General features: G+C 33.9%; 1 protein-coding gene across 1 annotated transcript in view; it reads left to right on the forward strand.

Annotated features, from left to right (window-relative positions):
* Nucleotides 1-4974: 4974 nt before the first annotated feature.
* LOC129217690 (transforming growth factor-beta receptor-associated protein 1-like) overlaps nt 4975-20596 on the forward strand; it is a 57886-nt gene continuing 42264 nt past the window's right edge. Inside the window, exons 1-4 of the mRNA XM_054852024.1 lie at nt 4975-5324; nt 13123-13175; nt 14037-14130; nt 16861-16959. Coding sequence (XP_054707999.1) covers nt 5253-5324; nt 13123-13175; nt 14037-14130; nt 16861-16959 — 318 coding nt within the window. The 5' untranslated portion in view covers nt 4975-5252. The remainder of the gene's footprint in view (nt 5325-13122; nt 13176-14036; nt 14131-16860; nt 16960-20596) is intronic.

Consider the following 20596-nt stretch of genomic DNA (forward strand, 5'->3'; position numbering starts at 1 on the left):
CTTGCAATGCTGCACTGTTGACTAAACTTGAAGCCTTGATCTATTCAGATACCCAGATCAATAACATTTCCTGCCTGACTAATGATTGAACCCTGTAAACGAAAACTCCTACGCTTATTTCCACGACCTAAGTGTAGCACTTGACATTTCCCTACATTAACTGCCATACCCCACTTATCCACCCACTTATTAATACAGTAGAATACCTTTATAACGCTGACCTATATAACGCAATTCTCTATAAACCGCACAACTTTTCAGAAGTAAACAATAGGTTTTAAAGTCTAAAAAATCCCTCTGTTTTGCTTTGCAATCATAGAAATTAATAGGAAAATTAAATTTTGAAACAGTTTTTTATCTTTCCAGCTTAATTCAAAGCTTTTAAATGAAAATTAGTATTCACATTAAAGAGAAAATATCAGATGGCTCTTGAAAATGCAGTTGTTATGCAAACTATGATGATGGCAGAAGTGTAGGATAATTCACTTTCTTTTAATTGTAAAGCATATTCATTTGTGAATGATTAGTTGTATAATTAGTTTTAATACTCATTGCTGACAGAACTAATTCTGAAGTGCTAATATATATATATTCTGAATATATTAGTTTCAAATTTTGTGAAATGACCTATATAACGCCAAAACCTGTATAACGCAAAAGCTCTGGTCCCAAGGTGTGTGTTATAACGTTCTTTTACTGTATAATCAGGGGTCTGGCCAGAGGATATTTGGGTCCGTTAACGGACCCTTCACAAAAATCCGATCAACCAAAACGGACCTTTCACAAAATCCCGATCAAACAAAACGGACCTTTCACAAAATCCCGATCAAACAAAACGGACCCTTCACAAAATTCTGATAAACAAGATCCGATCTGTCAAATTGTTTATTGAAAGAGCAAATCTGAAAGCAAAATAATGCATATTTCTGTGTATAAACCGATAATTTTTGGAACCTTTTTTTAAGTCAAATTAGAGGAATCAGCTTATACAAAATCGGCTAATTTTGAAAAAAAAAAAAATCTAATTTTGAAAAAAAAAAAATCGGCACTCTTGGGATGCTCCTGCAAGCGATAAATAATTGCTACTGCCAAATAAATATAATGGTTGTTTGTTTTATCACAGCTAATTAGCAGCGGTGTTTTTGTAAACTTTTCTGAAAAGGCATTGGTAAGCACTTTTCTCCACTCATGATTTAATAAACAATAATATATATCTGCGAAATGAACTTAGAACTGCAAAGGGATAGTAAGGGTGAGGAAAAAATATGATCGCTTCAGATAGTGTTACCAACTTCAAAATTATCACCACTTAGTGTCTGGCGTTGAACCTATATAATGACTTGATTAGAAAATATTCTCATCATTTTGCCAGCTTGTCAATATTTGCGTTTTTACGATGCAGTGCGATGTTTAATTGTTATTTTGGGAGAAAATTATATGGGTTTTGATTTTTCGATGCTAACACAAGGATGATTAACTTTAAATAAACTCTTTTAATTACCGTTTTTTTTTTTTTTTTAGATGTCTACATTTTGAAAAATGCAATCTTTTAACATCCGATAGGAGAATCATATTTTGTTCTTTTTTCAAGCTAACTTCGCTTTATTAGGATTCAAATAAATGAAAAGTCTCTTTATTTCTGTTAGAACTCTCATTTCAAGTTTTTAAAGCAAAATTCCATTTTCTGTTATGAGTCAAAAATTAAAATGCTAAATAGATGGTTTATTTTATTTTTTGGGTCAACTGTGTCCACAGATATTAATGATATGTTTATCATAGGACTCTAAAATGCAATTTTAAAATAATTTTATCGAAAATATTTCTTTTACAAGCCGTTTTTATACTTTTGATGCCTTCACTTTGAGAATTGCGATCTTTTTGCATCCGCTATAGGAATCCAATTTTTCGAATTTTTAATGATTATTACGCTTTGTTAAGAGGTAAACAATTGAAATATCTTTTTATTTTTGTTAAAATCATGGAATTTATAAGTTTTAAACGAAATTCTGTGCTTTTTAAGAGTGTCTTGGGTCAAAAAGTTGAATGCTGAACCCTATTCTGAATTTTATTTTATTTATTTATATTTTTGTTACAATAATTTTAAGTACTGTACAGAAATATATCTAGTATAATTTAACATAATGTAGAATGGTAGATAAATATTGATACTTGAAAGAGCGATTCCCCCCCCCCCCCCCGAAAAGAAAAAAATCCAGAATGATTTTCTCGACGTAGAAGAGGAAAACACTCAACTTTAAGTTTATTTGATGCAGTTTGTGCCGTCTATAAATTCTAAAATTTCGTTTTAACAACAAAAAAAAATTTTTTTTTGATTTTTCACAAAATTAATTCATTTTTCACAAAATTATTTGATTTTTCACAAAAAACGGACCCTGTGAAAAATCCTGGACAGACCCCTGATAATCTAAATCCCCTTGAAGCTGTTTTACCTGTTCCTCATTTTCTACAATCCCCATAACTTTTACATCATCAGCAAAATAATTTATGCTTCCAGAAATATTCTCATTGATTTCATTCATAAAAATAATAAACAAGAGAGGCCCTAAAACTGAACCCTGAGGAACCCCGCTTAAAACATCACTCCATTTAGAATGATTTTCCCTCACAACTACTCTGTTTCCTTTCAGTCAGCTAATTTCTAACCTATTCCAATCTCAGACTAATCTGGAAATAAGGAAAAATGACTACTTTAGAAGGGTGTAATGAGGGAAGGGGTGGATAGCTTTAAGAAGGTTATTGATCTTCAATGGGGCCTAATAAACTGAACTAGAACTGGCCAGCTGGGCTTAGAACCTGTTGCTGGTTGTCACATTTGTACATAATACATAACCCAATTTAACACAAAAATAAATGAAACATTTCAGTTGGACAAATTTTATGTAGTTGGAACAGAAGAAATTAACCACCTTGTGATTAGGTAGTCCCAAGTTAAGTGATAAATGGAAGATATCTGATCAAGAACACAAGAACTGCAAAGTGGTTTAAAATGCAAAAACCTTTTTATTTTAGGCCTGGAAAATTTAACAGGTTGGAAAAAAAAGGGGGCGGGGGGTTAAAAATAAACGGATCTTTCGATCGGACTAAAATTTAAGAGCTCTAGAGCACTCCGGGTCACCATTTATCAGGCTGGGGCTGAAATCCAGGGTTAGATTCCATTTCGAATCTAAATTTTTCAGATCCTCACACAGAAAATGTCTGAGAAAGAGACTCCAGCCTGCTTAAGAAAGATTGATCATAGTCTGAATCTATTCAATCAAAGTTAATATTTGTATCATTTCCTAAAACTAAATTTAATCATTAGATAGCATTGCTGGACAATATTGTCTTCAATTAGACTCAAATGAATGCTAAGTATGTGCAACGCTCATGTGAAATTCTAGCACAAAGCAGAATATATTATTAAACACACTAGTGTCGAACTATTTCTGTATTTGGGGCATTCCAAGGTATTTTTGACATTTATGTAGAGTCCGTAACGTGACCTTTTTTGCCATAACTTTTTAATTTACTGTTTGATTAGCATGTTATTTTATTTTGATCTTTTCCTACCAACACACTAGCTCAAATTAAAATAATTTGTAAATCAAACGGTAAATTAAAAAGTTATGGCAAAAAAAGGTCACATTACGGACTCTACATAATGTCAAAAATACCGTGGAATGCCCTATTTCCTATTTTATCAGGATTTTCCTTTTCTTGTTTTAAAATCTTTTTCAATATGGGATTTTCAAAGAAAGGAAAATGTCAACAATTACTTACATTTCTATACCATGTAACCTCAACTTATTAAAAAATATTTTATTCTGATACATACATGAGATAAAAAAAATCTTTTATTGGAGGATAAAATCAGGTTGAAGTTTTCAGCACCGATTTTTAACGCAAACCCGATATTATCATAACCGGATTAAATCTTTTGAGATTCATTAAAAAAGGGTAATGATTAAAAAATAGTAATTGCTTCAAAAGAGAAACAAACAGATTTTATTTACGAAAATAACAACATTGGAAGTTTCATTTGATTTTAAATAATTGTATAAAATCGTGAAAATACGACTCTTACGAAATCTCTCGACTATTAATGGTTTTACCTTTCGCTTTAATATTTTTAGAAATAGTTACATTTGATCCTAGAAGAATAGATATTGAAGACTAGAGAAAAAATATAATGAAACTTGATTTGATAGACGGAAAATGAAGGGGAAAAAAAGGTTTTTTTCGAGGTTCCGGTGAGAAGTATTATGGAGGGATGAGAAATTTTTTTACTAAGATTTCTAATGGAAATACATATTTTTTCATACTTCCATTCTTCCGATTAGATTTTAAACAACAAATTAGGAACATTATTTAATATTATTTACGGAGATTTCTAATTATTAAAGGATTATTCAACGAAGCCTGATAAAATCGGGTGCGCGCAGAGGAGACAAACTTTTCAGAAAGAAGGAAAAGTATTTGTGTAAAAATTATGTAGCTCGATTCAAATAAGATAAAACTGCACAAAATGATCAGAAAAAGAGAGCTAACCTTTTGATTTTTTTTTATATTTCCTAAGCAAAAATGCGTCAAATGACAAATCGAAACCTGCCAACCAAGTTGCCACAAGACTGATAGTTTTTTTGTTATTATTATTTTAGGATCGATATTAAAATATTTTAGGCAATATATTTGTCTTTAAGAGTAATTGCAATTTGTAAATACAAACAAGTTACTCAAAATTTATCATTAGAATCATAAATGCAGGGGAAAACAAAGAAAGGAAATGATACATGTTTTCTTCAGAACAATTTAAATACACATGTGCATAATATTTGACTTGTTAATAAACCTCAGGCTAAAATTAAAGCTTAAAATAAACCACAAAACAATTTTAAATGTTTGAGAAGACTTTTAACTATTATTTTTGATTACATGACAAGTGGCAACTCCGTAAATTTTCTAACGGAAGCGGAAAGTAAATATTTCTGCTATGAGGGGAGGAGTTACCATGTGCATCGGTTGATTAAATTCCAGTGTCTACAAATAAAAAATTGAAAATTTCACTTATTCTCTTGATTTTGTGTATGAAATCGATTTGTAGAACACTGAGATGATAATATTTACGATGCATATCAGAATAAATCAGAACTGGTGCGCTCTGGTGTCATATGTTTATAGTCAACACATGAACAATTTAAAGAGATGCATTTCTGTAGCAATTTAAGTATTATTTATATTACACCTATACAAACATGAGTATTAAGGCTTTTGACCTGGTGCCTGCAGTTGAACGTGTGTGTTGGACTGAGAAAGTCAAAACAGTGGTAAATTATATTACCTTTTCTCGCCTGACTGATTCATTACATTTTATTTCCAAATATAAATTAATGTTCACTTTATTCTCTTCTGTTGTCGTAGTTTCATTTTGTTTGAAGGTTTGATTTTTTTTCATCATAATTTTTCTATGAAAAGCAGATATTTCTTTGAATTTTTTTAGTTGAATCTTCAAAAAAAAAAAAAAAAAATCCCCCTGCAAAAATGGAAAATTCTTTACTGCGACTGCAAAAGCTTCAACACTTTTAGTTTTAGCACAAAAAAAAAAAAAAAAAAAAAAAAAAAACATGATTTTTTTTGTGTCAAAGCACGAAAACGAATTGCTTATTGCCTAAGGTGACCATTTATTTTTCTCTTTAAACCGGGACATTTAGCAATTTTTTGCAACTGCATGTGTATTTTAAAAAGTGCTCATTAGCGAAAAGTACTCCGAAAAAAGAATTGCACAATTTTTCTTGAATGCATTTAGTGTTGACTTTAAATCAATGAAATTCTTACAAGATTTCATACAATGCATTTATGCAATCTACATTTCTTTGAACAGAGATTGGCCCTTAAACTAATTTCGCTAGTCCCCAAATTGTTCATAATCAAGCATAAGCTTTTACTTGTGCATTATGATTATGAAAAGAAACATTTTTTATGTGAAAGCTCATATGATTCAAATTATTGGAATGAAAGTCCTTAAAAAAATTCACCCACAAACATTTTCAAAACATCCAGTCTGCTACTTTAAAAAAGCAGACGTTTCTGCAACTATGTGGTGAGAACAGGACAGGCTACTTGAAAACAGACATTCAAAACGGGACATCTGATCACCTTACCATAAAGAAAATTTTGATGCATTTCGTGCTTTTTATATTGCATGTGCTTTTCTTTCAAGTTCATTAATTACTCATGTGCACTTTGTGCTTTGAATTTGATGCTCTTTAAATAAGTTGATTTATAAATGAAAGAAAAAAAAAGCTTTTTTTTCTGGGTTTGAGTTTTAACTTGGAATGTAATAGGGCCATATCTTCAATTATTTCAAACTGGGACTGAAGCTTGGAATCCACCTCCCCCTAACCCATGTTATTATATCAAGTTTCAAAAAGAAAAAAACACATAAACAAATAGGGTAAGTTTGCCTACCCACAGAAGTTGCCGCCCGCTACCTAGGGCTTACCTACAAAATCTCATTGATGTAAAAAATGAAGATGTATCCTATGAATCATAATTACGTGGAGGAACGATGCGTGTCCATGTCGGGGTTTGAACCACGGACCTTTGAGATGCTAACCTGTGCTTTAACCACTGAACCAAAAGGGCCTCCAGGTTCAGGAGCAAAGTTAGGTTATGTGCTCTCCGTTGTTTGCCGGAAAGATTTGATCAAATATCAAATGCAGTAGAACCTTGGTATAACGCCCCCTATGGGACCAACATCATATGGTCGTTGTAATGAATTGAGAAAATAATTTTAAAAAATGAGCAAGGAAATGATCCAACAGTAAATACCTAGAGAACACTTCTAGTATTTATTCGTTCCCAATTTTGATCAGATACTCGGCCAATACCGAGTAGTTGCAAAAAATTGAATATTGTCCAAGACAGATATTAAAATTTATAAAAAAGTGCAAGCATATATAATTTTCTGCAATCATTTAGTACAAGTCAAATTTAAATTTTGAGAATAATGAAGTTTGTAATGCTTCAATGGAATTAGTCTTTATTTTAATGTCCCCAAAGTTAATAAAACTTATTTATTAAAAATTGTGCAAAAAAAGTAAGTGTAGAAAATATGGAATTTTTATATTAAAAATGGATTTTGCTACAAACAAAAATTAATTATAAGAAATATAAAAATACCTTTGCTTAAAAAATAAATGGAAATAAAACAATGTTAAAAGCACAGTGCAGACACGTGTTTTGGCATTACAAGGAATTCCTTTTTCAATGCACAAAATGTGAGCTCGTGGATTTAAAGGCATCCGCCAAAAGTCGGATTCTTCTGTCAAATGTCTTTACATTCTTTAGCTCATGTTTTATGCGCTGAAAAAGACGTTCCTTGTAATGCAGAAACACGTGTCTGCAGTGTTCCTGCACATTTGTTTTATTTGCTTTTAAAAATTATTTATGTTTGGCGGACTAGAACTATAATAGATTGGTATAATTTGTTTTAATTCCAACTTGATTAATCATACCTTTTATTTATTTATTTTTAATTTTAAAAATAATTTTTTTGTAAAACTTTTGACATAAACAAAATTTTTTAAATAATGCGTAATTAAATTTCAGCAGGAATTTAGTTTTAAAAACTGTTATATGGACAAGGAGGTCTATACAACTATTCCCAATAAGTTCAACATTCATCACATGTGTGTCGGTGGTTCTTCTTAAAACATAATTGGTACTTGGTAACTTGGCCGAGTAGTGAAAGGCCGAATACTCGGTACTCGGCCGAGTAATGAAAGGCCGAGTACTCGGTACTCGGCTACTCGGCCAAAGTGCTACTCGGTACGTCTCTAAAGGAAATCTTCAGAATTAAATTGTCCTTCAAAATATTGACGCAAGGCATTGATTGCATTGAAGACTTCTTTTTCATTCACTTCTTCAAAAGCTTGGACGATTTCTTCTCTGTCATCTGAATTGCAGATTTCTTCATTTCCGGTAATACAGGAAATAAAATTGTTCTCATTCAAATTTTCTTCTCAGCACTGTAAATTTTCGTGTACCACAACATACTCATCAAAAGATTTTTGATGATCTGTAAATTTGACACTGAGGAGCTGAGTCATTTCGTTAGTGTCTAAAGTCATCTACAGAAGCACTGGGCGATAAGGGTCGGAATTCAGCTGGCTGATTTCCCAACTCTTTCTGAAATTCTTCTTTCATCTTAAAGCTGGCATGACGAAAACAATGTGCTATTCTGTTTTGTGAAACATCATTCTATGCTAATTCAGCTAGATGCATAGCATCTAGGATATCAATGCTGTACGTCTTCATGTTTTACATAGCGGCAATCATTCTTCTGACTAACATTTTTCGATAGTTGGATTTGAAGCAATGTATAACTCCCTGATCTAAGGGTTGAAGTATTGTGGTGACATTAGGAGGGATAAATTCCAATTTTATGGCTTTTAAATTTCCGATTGCAGGATAAGCAGTGCAGTTGTCAACAATCGGCAAAATCTTTCTTTTATTTGTAGCCATCTTCTGGTCAAGTTTTCAAATCCTTTCTTCGAATAAGGCACTAGTCATCCACGCTTTTTTGTTGTTTTTGTACGCAATCGATACAGTTTTCACACTCTTAAAGCACCTTGGGTTTGCTGACTTCCGATTAATAAAAGAGGCAACTTCTTGGTTCCCGTCATGTTTGCCGCAGGAAGAATTGTCAACCGCTACTTTGAATGTTTTCCTCCGTGCGCATTTTCTCTACCTTTAAGTACCTGACTTTTATCAGGCAACAGCTTGTAGTAGAGAGCCATTTCATCTGCATTAAAAAGGTTGTCTGGCTCATATTTTTCTAGTAAAGTTTTCAATTGTTCTTTCCTCCATCCGTTGACTGTTGCAGCATCGACTTCCACACTCTCACTGCATAGCTTTTTCAAAGAGAGTCCGTGTCTTTCCTTGAACTTCTCAAACCATCCATTTGAAGCTTTAAAATCTATTTCAACATCCACTTTTTCAGAAAAAATCCTGGCTTTTTCTTTTAAGACATTTCCATCAATTGGAGTATTGCATGACCGCTTCATTTTGAGCCAGTCCACTAAGTCTTTCTCTAAAAGCGGGAATTTTCCCTCTCATGCATGCATCTAGATTTTGAGACACCTGCATCATTCGCTGCTAAAATTTTATCTCTGTTTTTTGAGGATCGTGAATAACTTGCTTTTTTGGATATTAAACTGTCTTGCAATTTCAGCTTTTGGACATTTATTCTCATCGACAGCGGCCAAAATCTTGCACTTAACATCTATAGAAATTTGATTTCGCTTAGCCATTTTAACGAGTGAACAGTGCAATACGAATTTCTCAAACTTGGAAAAGAGATAATAGTGACGTACATCCCCTCTGCAACCCGCCACACTTCACATTCACAAGCATGCAGTCTCCGGCCAATTGGAAACAAGAAGAATGTCCGTTCTTGCAACTCGTTTCTCGGAAATGCTTTTGATTGCTCCTCCTCCCTTCCTTCTGGCTTTTAGTTCTCCCCTTTTCGTCATGCCCCCTCCCCTCCTTTAAGCAAACACAAAGAGAGAATTACAGGTTTCTTGAAGTTGCACCACAGTACAATGTACAATTAGCCCACTTGCTCATGAGCTCTGCGGACTAAAATTGGGGGTCGCTCTAATGAAAATAATATGCTTAGGGTTGTTGTAATGAATCAGTGCGAGGAGTCAGTCACCTTTCTCACCTTTTGAAAATTTGGTTACTTTTAGTCACCTTTTGCAACTTTTGTCACCTTTCTCACCTTTTTTGAAATGCGTCTTAGGATTTTTTTTTTTAAATAATTAAATCTTTGAAAAGTATCTGAATGGTAGCTTTAACAGTGAAATTAATTTAAAAAATAGCCTTAAATATGCCCCCCCCCCACCTTGTTGTTGTTTAAGAAAAATAGCTATGCTATCGAGAAATCGGGGAATTTTTTTATCGCTTGCAATTGCACCCTATGAGCAGAACCAGTCTTTCTATCCCTTCTACAGATGGACTTGCTCCTTATTTTCGGAAATGTATGTTAAAAGAAGCATGTTTATCGTATTATACTTTGAGTTTTGATGAAACTACCAATGTCAAAGACAAAAAAGGCCTGCAACGAACAACAAAATTTTGGTCTGAAAGCCAATGTTGCATCACAACAAGGCATCTCAAAACTTTCTTCTTGGGCAAGGCAGTTGGTGAAATTTCGATTGAGAAGCTATGTGAAGCACTTACCGAGAGTAATTATCCATGAATAGATGTCTCATGCTTTCCTTTGGATGGTCCTTATGTTAATAAAAAGGTTTTTAGGTTGTTTGACACTATTATCCTTGAGACACGAGAAAAAAGCCTAATAAATATTGGTACTTGCAGTATTCATACAATGCATAATGCGTATGTCAAAGCATTGCAGTATTTAGGTGAAGAATCATCTGAGCTTCTTCTTAGTACTTATAGCTATTTTGATGGTTGGCCTTCCCGTTATGAGGACTTTGAAGAAGTGCAAGCTCAACTAAATACACCTCATCACAAGTTCCTGAAACACACAACTACCCATTGCCTTACTCTTGGACCTGCAGCAAACAGACTACTGGAACAGTGGGATGCTCTTCAGTATTATTTTTTTAAACATGTGCCTTTGAAAAAGAATTCAGCTATGCAATGCAGGTTATATAAAGCTGTTGCAAATGTTTTAAAAAGACCTTCTACAAAAGCTGAGCTGCATTTTATCTTTTCATCTGCTGATTTGTTTATGCTGTTCACGAAACAAAACGCTTTCAATGCCAAGCGCCTATGGTACACAAATTGTACCAAGAAATAGAGACCATTGTTCAAACTTTTATGGCTCGAGTTATAAAAGCCTCTGTCATAAAGAAAGTTGATTTTTCAAACGTAGACACGGATAAACTGTTTGCAGTTGGTAACAGACTACCTCTTGAAGATCTCGTTGTTAGTGGATAGGTGACAGATGAACTGTCAAAACTGAAAGAAAATGAAAAGATTATGTTTTTAAGAAGTGTTAAAAAGCATTGTGTGACTTCATTCAAGTACGTAATAGAAAAAAGTTGCATATCAAACGGGTTACTGAAAAGTTTCAAATTTTTGGATCCAAAAGAGAGAAGTAAATCTAGAAGCTGTAAGGATTTGATAAAGATTACCAAAATCATGCCTTTTAATGTTCCGTTCGATAGGTTGCAAGATGAATGGAAACTTTTGCAGCTGGAAAAAGATGATGAAGCATCCAAAAACAAAACCATTGATATCTACTGGCAGCAGCACATTTCAAAAAAGGACTCAACTTACAATGTTCTAAAGTTTCCCAATGTTTCTAAGGTGATAAAAGCTTCACTTGCATTATCACATGGGCCCTGTTTATGTACACTCCGGCTTCATCCCAGGTTGAAGCGGAAGGTGGATAAAAGGGGGATTGCAGCCGGGTTGATGGGAAGACCCATTTTTGTCGAATCGTGGATTCTCATTTACGTTCCCATCAATCCATGTGCTTTTTTATCAGTCCATGCGCTAATATCCTTTTTTTGTGTGTGTGTCTTTTTTATAGTTAAATTGAGCATTAAAAAACATATTTCAGAACTTTTCTGAAAATAATTTGGGGCATAATGGGTTAATTACTTATCACAACTACACTGTGAATACTATTATATTTCAATATGAATCCTATTATTTAATCCTTTTAATTTCTTACTTGATTTTCATAAATTTAATCAAAAATAGCTTGTGACAAATGCAATAGTTTTTACTAATTTCGACTGGGGATCAGCATTGTGAGAACTAGCATTAATCAGCAAATCGTGTAAAAATATGTCTGGATCTTCTAAAACCATTTCTAAATTAAAATTTTTGCCTTTTGTGATTGTCAATATCATGACCGCATTCAGGGGTGGGTTTTTAGGGTTCCAACCCATACCAAAAAACTGTTCCGAAATATGCTTTTATTATATTTTTTCTGAAAAAATTGTTTCAAATTGATTAATTTTTATTAATTTACTTTATTTTGGTTTTCAATTTCATTTAAAAATAAAACTTTCATTGACGAAACACATATACAGAACTTTATCCACGGTAATTACTCTTAATTGTACTTCTTGTCGGAAAAATCCGCCAATAATCCTTCAATGTAGGTGGAGGGAATCCCCTCCTGCATTGAACGCGGCTTAAAGCCGGGTTGGATGCACAAAACGGCCTTATTCCGTTAATCCGGGTTGACGCCGGGTTGAATCCAGCTGCATAAACAGGGCCATGGTGATGCTGACATTGAAAGACTATTTTCCATTTCAAAGCATCTTTTTGGTGAAAATAAGACAGCAAGGACTGAAAGATTTTTAAACAGCATACTTATAGTTAAAGACGCTGTAAAAAAGAATATCCTCATTTGCTTTCTTTACCAATTGGTCCAGAAATGATTAAATGTGCACAACAAACACACGCAAATTACACAACATACATGGAGGAATGTAAAAGGAAAAAGAATTTGGAATTGAAACAGAAGCAAAAAGAAGAGCAAAAAGCAAGGATTGTGAAGAAGAAACTAAGAAAATGGAAAAAAATTAAAACATCTATTAAAAGTGAAACTGTAGAAATCTTTACAAAAAGCATATAGGCTATTTTGGTAAAAGTCAGTAAAAAAAGATAGTCCTTTTCTGTTTTTTGAGTTCTTAACAAATTGCTTTTGGTCACCTTTTAGTTACTTTTTTTGTCACCTTTTAGTCACCTTTGTTTTCAAATTTGTCACCTTTCTCACTTTTTTCAAAGGCCATCAGCAGTCCTCGGCCTGAATGATTCAAAATTAACATTATTCCTATGGTAAAATAATTGGGACTTTTTAAGATGGTTGTTCTAATGAAGAGGTCGTGGGGTTATTATACCGATGTTCTACTGTATTTACAAACCTCAGTGGAAAAATCTTTTTGGATAGGAAAGTAAAAATGAATTTTTTTATTTAATTATTTTAATTTTTTCTTAAATTCAAATAAATTAATAAAACTTCAGTGCATATGTGAGCAATGATGAAAATGCACTGTTTAATGTTTTAGAAAATGTATTTTTTAATTCAGTTTTTACTGTGAAATTTTTTTAACTGTGATCTTTTCTTTTCAGATTGAGTGTTTGGAAAGTTGTGGCAAAAATTTATATGTCGGAACCCAAGAATGGTTTGTAGAAAATATTCAGTTAAATGATAGATATTTTAACTGGCTACAGTATGTGGCATAGTTGATGGAATAGCAAATGCACATGCATTTTATATTGTTATTCAAGTTATTTCCTTATGAACTTGAAGTATACAATAGCAAATGCACCTATAGTTGAATTTTTTCCCACTTTAATAAATATTTCTTTAGAAATAAAGGATGTGGCGCATGCTGCCCAAAATACAGTAATCGAACGCTGCATTAAATGTGCTCTTTTTCTTGTTACTCTTTTGAATGAAGCTATTTTCAGTATTAAGAACATCTATTGAAGAAATCCAATTAGACTGCATATGTGAGCAATTCTGATAGTAATAGTAAAAACTATTACTATCAGAATGAAATCTGCAGCTGATAATAATGTTGGATATTCGATTTTTTTTTTCAAGCCGAGACAAATCTTGAAACTGCTGCCTTTACCCACCTTCCTTCAAATTTTTTGAATTGATTATCAATTAAAAAGCAAACATTGAAATATATTGTATGTGCCACCTCCAGGAGTTGCTGCCCTGGGCAAAAGCCCTTGGCTTGCTCCTCCCTATATGTGACACTGGCAGATAACCTAAAATTTGTTTGCAGCTTAGTTACACCATTATTAAACTGCGTGAAATGAAGAAGAGCGAAAGTCGATTTTTGGATCTTCATATATTTGTTACCTGACAGGTTAACATTTTGGTTTCAGACACAATCATGTTAGCAACACAAGAGTAAAAACATATATTTTTGCTACCATAGAACATGAAAGAAAGTGATATTGTTAATTTTAAAATAATAATTATACATTCATTTATTGTTAACTAATTTCTCTTCCATTTCTGTAACTAGCTTTGTGATCCATTATTTATTAGAAGAAAAAACATTCCAAGGTGGGAACGTGATATTTGATTGCACCAAACAGAACCAAAAATATTTTGATTTGGTAAGTGATAGAAGTCCTTAGACATGTTTCCTGTGCTTGATTTCTATTTTGCATAGTGATGTCCCGTGTTTAATTTTAATGAGCTAATAATTGCTACTAGATCATGATAAATGATTATCTTTTTGCTGCAATCAGCAGTTGGAAATATACACAAATACAAATACAAAAGTGACGACCAGCAACAGGCCCTGGGCCCAGCTAGACTGGTCCTAGTCAATTTACAATCCCCAGTGAAGATCAATGGCCCTCTTAAAACTATCTACTCCCTTGCTCATTACAACCTCTTCTGGTAAACTGTTCCAAGGTTCCACTACCCTGCTAAAATAATAATTTTTCCTAACATCCATGTTAGCCTGAGATTTAAATAGCTTAAAACAATGACCCCTTGTCCTGTTTTCAGTGCTAAACTTCAGCCCCATAACATCTTTCATTTTAATAAATTTAAACAACTGAATCATGTCCCCTCGGTCTCTTCTTTGCTCAAGACTGTACATTTTTAGCCTTCTAAGCCTGGAATCATAGTCTAAGGGAGAAAGTCCATTTATTAGCCTTTGAACCCTTTCCAATACGTTAATGTCTTTCTTAAGATAAGGAGACCAAAACTGAACAGCATACTCCAAATGAGGTCTTACCAAACTTCTATATAAGGGCAGAAGAACTTCTTTAGATTTGTTTGAAATAGAGCTATTGATAAACCCAAGCATCTTATTGGCCTTGTTACTAGCAATGCTGCACTGTTGACTAAAATTCAAATCCTGACTTATTAAGACCCCCAGATCAGTAACTTTATCTGCCTGACTAATGACTGAACCTTGCAAATAATAACTTGTACACTTATTTCCATGCCCTAAATGTAGCACTTGACATTTCCCAACATTAACAGCCATACCCCATTTATCAGCCCACTCTGTAATAGGATCTAGATCCTCTTGCAGCTGTTTTGCTTGTTCTTCATTTTCTACAGTCCCCATAACTTTGACATCATCAGCAAAACAATTTATGTTCACTGAATTATTTTTGTGAATATCGTTCATAAAAACAATGAACAAAACAGGCCCTAACACTGATCCTTGAGGAACCCCTCTTAAAACCTCACTCCAATTAGAATAATTTCCCCTTACAACTACCCTTTGTTTCCTTCCGGTCAGCCAGTTTTTTACCCAAATGAAAGTTTTCCCTCCTATTCCTATATCAGCTAATTTGCTAAGTAGAGCAACATGCAGTACCTTATCGAAAGCTTTTTGAAAATCAATGTAAACAACATCTACAGGCTTCTTATTGTCCAAAGCCATGGTAACTCGGGGCTGAAGTGTGATGAGCCACAAGGAGTGGCTTTTCGATCAAAATTTTTTTTCGTACAACTAAAATTGAAATAAAGATGACAATGGATTAGGTCATTTAGAGAAAAACATATCTGGTTTTAGTATTGCAGAATACAAAATGTATAATTCCTTTGTAAAACTCTACAAATATTTTTTTTTTAAGTTGGAAATATGTATACTGAAACATTCACATCATGTGGTAAATCGCATTCTTCCCCCGAGCCCTTCATGTATCAGGGTTTGAGCTGACTGCAAATATTCTTTAGTAAAAAAGCTAACAGTGGGAAAAAAGCTTTAGCAAAATGCTAAAATGTCGAAAGCTAATGAATGCATTTGCATATCTTTTGTACTCACTCTATGTGTTTCATCTCCAGTTGAAAGCGAAATTCAAATCTCGGCATTGTCATCCTTGGAGAAATAAATACTCAGTAGCTAATATTTCTTTAAAATTTGAAATGAAAAATGTAAGCATTGAGAGTACACAAGTTTGATTTTTTAAAACACCAATAATGCTGTGGCAACGTGCCTGAACTCAGCAGAAAAAGCAAATGCAAATCTGGCGAAGTTAATTAAACCCTCTGGCTGGCTTGGCTGTGGCACGGTATCTGGAACAGTGTTGGAGTATAAAACTTACGACTGTTCCGAGGAGGGACTGTTTAATATACGTTTAAATTGATTTCAAATGTAATGTGTTTTAGTTGGAGTATACAATAAATGTTTGCCTTTAGTAACTGGACTACCTTTAGCCACAATGCAATTATTGGGGGAAATATAATGCCCAATCAAAGTATTGTTGAACTTATTGATAGTTGAAACATGTTAGCTAAGATTGATAAAAAGATCAAGTTCTATCGCCATGCTTACTTGCTCTCTCAAATTGAGTATCTTTTTTTCTTTTTTGAGCATAAAAGCGAAAATACCTTGCTTCATTTTTCTAATTTAGATAGTTGTTTCACATTTTGCAAAAAAAGGCGACTGTAGAGGAAACTCTGATCTATATTTTAAGTAGTTAAATAAAAATGGAGCATGTATAAAATATTTATTTTTTGAATCTCTGTTTGCTTAATTAATCTCTTACAAAGGATTTCTTTCAAGCAAAAATATTAATTTGTTTTGGTTTGTGTTATTGTTGCTAGTCCTCATTTGTTAGCAAAGCTAAGCCAAGTCCATGGCTCCAGTGTCTCTGAGCATATCAAACACATAGGGTTAATCCATATATATAGAACCTCTTTAGATATCTAATTTTTGAGAGGGAATGAAGAAAATACAAGTTTTTTTTCTTTTTTGTTTGTTTTTTGTGTAAAATATAAACTGGGAATAAAAATATAAGCTGTAAGTACTAGGAATAAAATATAAACTGTATTCTCTTCTTTATGCTGCATTGCCAACGAGTGTTTTTATTTTACAGAAAAAACCCATCATCCTGTTGAAAGCAATTTCTGCCCTCAACCGAATTTTAGCTCTTTGCGATGGAACCATGCTGGTGCTCAGTATGTTCGACCTTGAGGTGATTACTCAATTTTAATTCTTTTGACCGTTCAAAGAAATCTTAAGTTACATTTAATTTAAAAGATGTAAATTAGTTATTGTTTAGTGTATCTTACAAATCTTTATTTTATTTAATTTTTTGGATGTATTTTGAAAGAAGTTATGTTGTAAACAAGGCAGTTGGGTATGAGAATATTCATTTAGTTTTATGTGTGATTTGTACTGAAGTTATTTGCTGATCCAAATGAAGAGTTAATCATTAGCTTTTCCTTTTACAATCCAATGCTCCAAAATGATTTGTGTTCCAAAACAGATATTTTGCTGTTTCAATTTTTTTTTCTTCCTGTTCTTCAAAATGGTTATGTAGATATTCCAAAATGAAATTTTGCTGCTCCAAAACCATGTTTCTCCTCTTCCATCACTGAATATCATAACTTGAGTATTAAACTTGACAATTTGTGGGAGAAAATGTGTTATTATTATTATGCCTAATATTTGCAATCTAAAGCTTGTAGGAAAATAAGTTTGTTTACTCTTCCCCTTCCAATGCATATACATTTAATTAATAAGTAAATAACTGGTTGCATTCGACGAACCTCACCGGTCGACCGGTGAGTAACCGCAGCGTTCTATCATCTATCTGTTACCTCACCGGTTACCATTTTAATCTATTGATTTTTTGATTAAAGCACGTGATCATTAGCTGTCACATGATCGGTTAACCGGTAGCTACCGGTTGAGCTCGTCGAATGCAAGCTATGAATGTACTGTTAAAATATAGTCAAAAAAATAATAAGAAGAACTGCTTAAAATGCATTTGGTTGCTACTGCTTACTATTCCTAAATGCTTAGAAAGGAAAAAAAACTGAGGCATAACTTACGGCAAGACTGCAATAAACATGCATAGCAAAATCAGCTCAAAATAAAAGTGTACTAATCTGTAGAATGCCAGATAAATACTTCAAATGGCTCCATAAAGTGCAGAATGAAAATCATGCACGCGTAAGTTGTTATTGAGGTTGTATCAAGCTCAAGGTGGAAGGGGGGGCAGGCCTGTCATTTGGGCAATCAGGGGTCAATTGCCCTAGATTTCACAAACAATGTAATTATGCATTTGAATATTTATCTCGCTGTTAATGCAATGAGTATGAGCCTTCTGCCTACCCCCCCCCCTTAGGAAAATTCTGAAATAACACTTTTTTGCTGGTACTTTTTCTAAATTTAAAACTTTTTCACTGTATATGGTGGAGGGGGGGGGGGGCCTGTGTTAATAACACACTTTTGAAAAGGGAAGAACATTTTTTTGTGTGAAGAGTTGAGAAGGGACCTTGTGTTAACATGCTTTACCTTCACAATTGTATTGCGATAATGATGCAACTAAACAGCAACTAAATACAAATACAAAAGTGACGACCAGCAACAGGCTCTGGGCCCAGCTAGACTGGTCCTAGTCAATTTACAATCCCCAGTGAAGATCAGTGGCCCTCTTAAAACTGTCTACTCCTTTGCTCATTACCACCTCTTCCGGTAAGCTGTTCCAAGGTTCCACCACCCTGCTAAAATAATAATTTTTCCTAATATCCATGTTAGCCTGAGATTTAAATAGCTTAAAACAATGACCCCTTGTCCTGTTTTCAGTGCTAAACTTTAGCCCCGTAACATCTTTCGTTTTAATAAATTTAAACAGCTGAATCATGTCCCCTCGGTCTCTTCTTTGCTCAAGACTGTACATTTTTAGCCTTCTAAGCCTGGAATCATAATCTAAGTGGGAAAGTCCACTTATTAGCCTTGTAGCCCGCCTTTGAACCCTTTCCAATACATTAATGTCTTTCTTAAGATAAGGAGACCAAAACTGAACAGCATACTCCAAATGGGGTCTTACCAAACTTCTATATAAGGGCAGAAGAACTTCTTTAGATTTATTTGAAATAGATCTATTGATAAACCCAAGCATCTTATTGGCTTTGTTGCTAGCAATGCTGCACTGTTGGCTAAACTTTAAATCCTGACTTATTAGGACCCCCAGATCAGTAACTTTGTCTGCCTGACTAATGACTGAACCTTGCAAATAATAACTTTTACACTTATTTCCATGCCCTAAATATAGCACTTGACATTTCCCAACATTAGCAGCCATACCCCATTTATCAGCCCACTCCGTAATATGATCTAGATCCTCTTGCAGCTGATTTGCTTGTTCTTCATTTTCTACAGTCCCCATAACTTTGACATCATCAGCAAAACAATTCATGTTCCCAGAAATATTTTTGTGAATATCGTTCATAAAGACAGTGAACAAAACAGGCCCTAACACTGATCCTTGAGGAACCCCGCTTAAGACCTCACTCCAATTAGAATAATTTCCCCTTACAACTACTCTTTGTTTCCTTCCGGTCAGCCAATTTTTTACCCAAATGAAAGTTTTCCCTCCTATTCCTATATCAGCTAATTTGCTAAGTAGAGCAACATGCGGTACCTTATCGAAAGCTTTTTGAAAATCAATGTAAACAACATCTACAGGCTTCTTATTGTCCAAAGCCATGGTAACTTTGTCATAGAAATGTAATAAATCAGTTGCACAAGATTTACCTTTCCTAAAACCGTACTGAAAACTAGTCAATAGATTATTAGTCTCTAGAAAATTTACTATCTTAATTTTCAAAAATCTTTAATGTTTCAAAAATTTTGCAAACCACCGAAGTTAGACTCACAGGTCTATAATTTCCCGCACTCCCTTTAGACCCTTTCTTGAAGAGCGGTGTAATGTTAGCCAGCTTCCAGTCCTCTGGCACTGTCCCCGAATTATAAGAAGCATTGAAAATGTTTGCGATTACATCTGCTAATTCCTCTGCACATTCAACTAAAATTTTCAGATAAGTATTATCTGGCCCCGGAGCCTTAGTCTCTTTAATTTTTTTCAAATGAAGTAAAACGTCATCCCTGGAAAGTACAAAGTCCTCAAGCTGTACTATAGCTTGTGTCTTGTTGGTGTCAACTGTTGAGATACAGTTATCGTTAAAAACACTCGAAAAAAGTTATTAAGAACATTAGCAATATCACTATCGTCCTGAATTAAAATTCCATGCTCATCAACCAGTGGGCCAATATGACTATTTCGAACTTTCCCCGAATTAGCGTATGCAAAAAACCTCTTGGGATTCCTGTTTATGTTATCTGCCAGTCTTTGCTCCAACTCTATTTTCTGAATCCGTACCAAATACTTAAATTTACGCCTTGCCTTACAATATTGGAGCCTATCTGCACTGTGACCTGTTTCTCTAAACCTATGAAAAGCAGCTTGCTTGTAATTTAGAGCGTCTTTAGTTTCCCTGGAGAACCACATTGGCCAAATTTTAGTGTTGACACCCTTTCTCCTAAAAGGAACATGATCCCTAACCGTATTCGCTAGATTTTCCTTAAACTCTGCCCACTGAAGATTCACATCGCTATTGTCCAATCCAGAAGAAAAAACTGCTTTCAAACTCTGCCGAAGTGCCACAAAGTCAGTATTTCTGAAATTGGGCACAAACCTAAAATTCTCTACTTTGTGCATATCAAATTTAATCCCAAACCTAATACTGTTGTGGTCACTATCTCCAATGTGTTCCCCTACACATAACCCCTGAACAGAGCCTTCCATGTCGCAGAAAACTAGA

This window comes from Uloborus diversus, chromosome 2, assembly GCF_026930045.1.
Source record: "Uloborus diversus isolate 005 chromosome 2, Udiv.v.3.1, whole genome shotgun sequence".
NCBI classification, from domain to species: domain Eukaryota; kingdom Metazoa; phylum Arthropoda; class Arachnida; order Araneae; family Uloboridae; genus Uloborus; species Uloborus diversus.